The sequence below is a fragment of the Phodopus roborovskii genome, unplaced genomic scaffold (genome assembly GCF_943737965.1).
Source record: "Phodopus roborovskii unplaced genomic scaffold, PHOROB, whole genome shotgun sequence".
Classification (NCBI taxonomy): Eukaryota; Metazoa; Chordata; class Mammalia; order Rodentia; family Cricetidae; genus Phodopus; species Phodopus roborovskii.
In genome coordinates, this window is record NW_026125300.1 from 102501 (window position 1) to 108624 (window position 6124).

The window sequence follows — 6124 nt, forward strand, 5'->3', positions numbered from 1 at the left end:
GGAGCTAGAGAAAACTCAAGCATCCTAGGGATGTTTCTGAAATGGAGATGACAGCATAAGGTATTTTTGTATTCTCAGGTCAATGGTACAGACTTCACCTTCCGGAGTGCAGGCGTTCTCATCCTTATTGTGGATGCCTGCAGTGTTCCTTTCCGGTTGACGGAAAAAAGATGTTCCCTGCTGCTGATGTCAGTCAGATGGAAGAGTATTTAAAGGCTAGCATCCCTCCAAGGTAGGTCAAACTTGTTCTGTACCAGAGAAAAGCTACTTTAAGACATGAATCCTCATGACCATGCTTACTTCTGAGCTCTGTTTACTCCATGAGCATTTCAGGCTCTGTGAAGTAGTTTTTTTCTTCAGTGGCCATTGCTCTTACTGATGATCACTCCCTTAGCTTTGTACAGTGACTGGGATTCAGGACGCCATCACCCACGTCACTTGGTATCTGGAAAAGATAACTTAATTTTTAAGTGGATGTGTCCCAGCTCTCTTTTAAGAGCAAGGTCTGTTATTTGTTGTTGTCATTCATCTCTTAAAAAAAAAAAAGGGGGGGGCCCTGGAGAACATTTCATTTTCTGGATTGACCAGACTAGGCGTGAGTACAAGGAGATGAATTCAAGATCCTTGCTGCTCTGTGGTAGATATTAAGTGGAGCCATTTACTGAAAGAGCTTAAGTCTCCTGTAGATTGAGACTCACCTGGCCTTCTAGTCATTTCCATTAATCTGAAGATATATGTTCTTGTAACCTGAAGAACTGGCTCCCAATAAGTTCCATAAAGCCTTTAGATTATTTTGTCATAGCTTGTGTGCATGTGTTCATGCGCTCTGTGTGTGTGTGTGTGTGTAAGGCATGGGGCATGGTATGTGTGGAGGAGATCATTCCTTAGTAGTCTTCACTCAGTATCCAGAGAAGTTTGGTTTTAGTTCCTCCCTGCAGATATCTGTTTCCCTTATTTAAGATGGTGCAATATTTGCATATAACCTTCATAATCCTTCTGTACACTTTCTTTAAATCCTGTCTCTGAATAATGGCAAGACCCATGTAAATGCCATATAGATACTTGTTATAGTGTATTGTTTAGGGGACGTTTCCTTTGTATATGATGGGAATGTTTGCCATGCATGCCAAGGTGCATGTGATCAGAATATCTTGCAGTCTTCTCTTTCCACCACGTGGGTTCTGAGAATCAAACTCAGGTTATCAGGTTTGCACAGCAAGTACCTTTACCCACTGCCATCAGAGTGGTGCTTTTCCCCAAATAATTTCAATGAGTGACTTGTTGAATTTATGTATGCAGAGCCTGTGGATAAGAAGGTCAGCTATAGGGCTATCTTATTGTTAGGATGACTTTAGAGGATTCCTTTCTGAGATTTCAGTATTTAAAGATATTTCTCAGTATCTAAAATCCCTATACTCATTTTCCCTCAAACCCAGGATATAAATCTTACCAAATAGTAGAAAACATAGTTTTGCAAGCTACCCTTTACATTGAGGATTTAAAACAAGTACCTAAGGAGAGACTTTTTAGAGTGAGCTATTTCTACAGCTGCCTGCTGGCTCTATTACTGTGTTTAGTTTGCAGAAGCTTTTGCATTGGACCCTAGGATTGCTACATGCATATACTGCATTTTAATACAGTGTCAAGAAGTTATAGGCCATGGGCCAGGAATAGTGGTAATCTTAGCATTCTGGAAGCAGAGACAGGACAATCACTAGAAGGTTGAGGCCAATCTGGTATACTTAGCAAGGTCCAGCCAGTCAGGACTTCAGAATGAAGTTACAGTGCAATTGACAGTAATTTTCTGAGAGCTTGTTGATGGACTGTGTGTGAGCATGCGTTCGTGTGTGTGTGTGTGTGTGTGTGTGTGTGTGTGTGTATGTGAGTGTGTGCGTGTGCGTGTGCGTGCTTGCGCTTGTACTTTTGTGTGCGCGCCTGGTAAGGATCTCTCCAAACTGACCTGATAATTCCATGCTGTTGAAGTTCAGATCTGCAGGATTTCTGTGGCCAAGTCTCTGCAGTAATTCTGAATCCAGTCACCACTGCTTTAGGAGGACTACAACTAAGAGCCTATACCCATAGTTTTGGTCATAAGCACTTGTCAAAGCCCAAATTAAGACAGCATCTGCATTGCTAAAGGAATTGCAGGCAGAGTTTAGAGGAGGATCTCTTTTTCTGAATGGAAATTCACTTTCTTTCGTGGGAGCAAACAGCTTCCCTTCCAGTTGTACTTGGCAGCTGGTATTTCAGTCAGTCCATGTTGAAGTGTGGTGAGCTCTTTCTTTCTTTAAAGGAATTATACCAATACAAAGAGCTTATTGGTCAGATACTAAAATAAACCACGAAGCCATAGCAACTATACCAGGAAGAGAAGTGGGAATTCACAAACAACTCTGAGTATTATGCTGATTTACTGCACACTGAAGATGTTATTTTAAAAATATTTATACTATTTTATGTGTATGTGTGTGCCTTGAGCCTGCAGAGACCAGAAGAGGGCATCAGATGTATTAGAGCTGGAGTTACAGGTGGTTGTGAGCTGAGAGGTGCTGGGAATCAAACTCCGGTCCTCCAGTGGAACAGCAACTGCTCTCAACTGCTAAGCTACCTCAATATCCCCAAAGATGGCAATTGAAAGAAACAAATTAAAAAAAAAAAAAACTTTTTCAAAAGATGGATAAAAGCTCACGTTTGTTTTTATTTGTTGCTGTTATTTGTAGCACTGGGGAGTGAGTCTAGGGCCTCCCTATGCTAGACCAACACTATACCAATGATCTGCACTCTAACCCTAATCTTTATGTTTTAAGTTTGTGTTTACCCATTCACAATAAAGAGGTAATGACGCAGAGTAATAGAGAGAAACCCAGAGACTGCCTCTGAGTAGACCTACCCTTGAAAGGCTGGGTTCTAGTCTGCCCTCACACTTACATGACTCTTGGTTTCCACACCTTTGGGTTTCCCTGTGTTACGACCCTCCTAAGACCGTGAGAAGTTCCCTTTGCAGCAGGGAGTTGGGACTTGTGTCAGCTGGGATGAAAAGCATCGGGCCTGTTTTCCTTTCTAAATTTGCTTATGTCTAGTGTTCCTCCATAGCTCTCAGTTCAGAAAGATCTTTAGCAAATCCGTGCTGAGTGACTGGCACTGGTTCTGATTGTCTAACTTTGCCCACAGGTCATTCGTTCTTTTGAGCACAAGAGGGGAAATAAAACAGATGAATATCTCTGATTCACTAGTACTCCTGGGATTGGTCAAGCCAGCACATCTGTATAGCAAAGGTTTGTATTTGTAGTATCCCATTTCCTTCTCATGCGGCAGTGAAAATACTTTGAAGGGGGCATTTATCAGCTAGACTGTTTTAATGAGCTCTCCCTTGAAATAATTTCTCCATAAAGGACTGTGTCAGAGGAAGTGTGTTGGATTACGGCGTGTCATCATGTAAGGAAGTGCAGGTGTTTTTATCAATATGTGTATGTGTGTGCGTGCGTGCGTGCGTGCGTGCGTGCGTGCGTGCGTGCGTGCGTGTGTGTGTGTGTGTGTATGCGCCAGCGCATGCTCCTCTCTGACTCACCTCCCTCATTATCTTGCTGGAGCTGGGAGCTGTACACTATACGTATCTCTCTCTCTCTCCTTATAGGCAGTATTGTATTTTTGGGATTCAGTGGCAACTTTAAACCGTCATGGACTAAGCTGTTCACCAGTCCTTCTGAGCATGGCCTGGGGGTGCTCGAGCAGTACCTCCCTTTGCAGATGGAGGACTACGGGTGCTCCAGGGCCAGCAGTGTCCACAGAAGAGATCTCCAACTGTTACAGCAGGCTTTGAAAGTGCTTTAGAGACTGTAATTTAAGTGCTGGGAAAGGAAAAAAAAATGTGAACTAACTTATTTAATTTATGGCATTTTAAGATGACACTGTTAACCCAACGGAACCATTTTCCTGTTTGATACAAAAGGGAGAGAGACAAAGAACTCAAAGCAATAGCTCAAGTGCCAAGCTCCCGCACCTTGGCATTGCACAGGCGGTAAAGCATCCTTTGTCTTCCCGAGGCTGCTGAGTTTGGAGAGTAGTTCTCTTGCCCCTCACATTGATAAGCCAGTCAGCAGCACTTCCCTTTTTACAGAACTGGGTGCGAGAGGGCTTCTGAGCGGCTGCTGAAGCACCTCGATACTTGAAGTCTAATGCTTATTGTGCAGGCGACTCTAGTGGCTGACTTGGTCAGTGATGCCCGGGGACTCATTTCTGGGCAGCCTGTGAGATTTTCTGTGATGCCAGATACCATGTTAAGTGGCAGCTCGGGCCTAACACGTGCCCTTCTTGCTTGGACATGTACTCTTTTTATTCACTTTTATATCCATTATTTTTGAGGGTTCACCTTTCAAAGAGGGAACCATATTGGGACAAAGGGCTTTTGAAATCTGTGACCATTGAGCAAAAACAAAACAAAACAAAACTTGTCCCTCGGGTCTGAAGTTGGTGGGCCTTTTTGCAGCTTTAATTCTTAACCTGTCTTGATTGTATATTTGTATTTAAAATGCAGACCTAAACTGACTTTTCTTTAAAAGAAACAATCTACTTCCCAAATTGTAAACCCCTGTCATTTTAAAAGAGAGCCGGCTATGGTGCCACATGCCTCCACTCATAGCTTCCCAAAGGCAAATGGATCTCTTGCGTTGAGGACAGTCTGGTCACATAGCGAGTTCCAGGACAGTCATGGCTACGTAGAGAAACCATACCTAAAACACCCCCTCTCCCTCAGTTAACTTACAAAAAGAAACTGTCCTTGGTTTTGATCTTGTACCTGTGTTTTGTTGTTTTGGTGTGTGTGTGGGGGGGCAGGGTTTCTTTTAAGCTCTCTGCTCACCATCCTACCAGAAAATCCCAGAGAGCTTACTGCTTCTCCATTAATATTGTATCCAAGGGGAGGAAAGAGACACCTTTTTAGGTCTTAGAATCATAGAGACAACATGAACCTCTTTGCAGCCTTAAAAAGAGGAGCCTCTTCTAGTGAATGTAGCTGTCAAACTCAAGAAGAAGGGACATCATGATGCCCAGTACCCCTTCTACTGGGCTTTCCTCCAACCGGTTGGGGACACATGTGGCAAAGGAGGCTGGCCTTGCAGACAAGGAAGATACATTGGAATGCTGCTGAGCGGCACAAAGGTGGGTGGGTGAACAGCCAGGCATGTCTGGGCTGAGATTAGCCGTGAATATGGACTAGCTGTCTTCCCCGTATGAAGGGCCGAGGCTGATGCCTATACTTCTTGTCTCCCTGACTTGTGTTTCTTTGCAGAACATGCTACCTCAAAGTGCTGTGACAAACCATGCTGACTGTCAGTGCTCACAGAAGGGGCACGTGTCTTAATCAAAGTCTGCTGATTTGTTTGTTTGGTATTTTTCCAGATGTGGGTTTCTGTTCGTTTTTTTCTTCTTTTTTTTGTACAGCGAGATCTTACCTATGAAATATATTACCAGGTAATGGTTCCTGAAGGTGATTGAATTGTGTGTGGGGATGTGTGTGTTATATTATGACTTAAATATATTTGATGTGTGCTTTTTTAGAGTTCAGGTTTTTTAAAAAAAATTTGGAGAAGGTATGCAAATTTCAGGGCACTCAAGTTTTTCTGATGTATGTACTAATAATTAGGGCCTAAGTTAAATAAATAAAAATATGTGTGCATGTATTTTGTCTATGTATATTTGTGAATATCTGCTATTTCTGCTTAAAGACGTTATTGGTAGAAATAAAGGATGACCATCCACACAGATTTACAAGACTGACTTAAAAGGTCAGGGAACAAGTTTTACCTTGGAGAGGAGTCCAGCTTTGGCTGTGTGCTAGAATCACCTGAAGAGTCATAAAAAATACACAGGGCTGGAGGACTCCACTCTCTTACTCTGAGATTGGAGTTAATGAGTTAATTGATTTTAGGTGTAGCTGGGGCATTTGAGGTGTTTTATTTTGATTTTTTTTTTAAGCTTCCTAGTCATACTACATAGAACCCCACTGTTTAGCTTGCATGTGCAAAATTGTTGTGATTAAAAAACAATTGCATGAGACACCCACAACTAAACACTGAGCTGATGCAGATGCAGAGAGGGAGGACAAGACCAGGCTACAAACACACAT

General features: G+C 42.6%; 1 protein-coding gene across 1 annotated transcript in view; it reads left to right on the plus strand.

The window, feature by feature from the left end:
• LOC127213689 (cell surface hyaluronidase-like) overlaps nt 1–5678 on the plus strand; it is a 73734-nt gene extending 68056 nt beyond the window's left edge. Inside the window, 4 exon segments of the mRNA XM_051174149.1 lie at nt 79–166; nt 169–232; nt 3172–3275; nt 3635–5678. Coding sequence (XP_051030106.1) covers nt 79–166; nt 169–232; nt 3172–3275; nt 3635–3831 — 453 coding nt within the window. The 3' untranslated portion in view covers nt 3832–5678.
• Nucleotides 5679–6124: the final 446 nt, after the last annotated feature.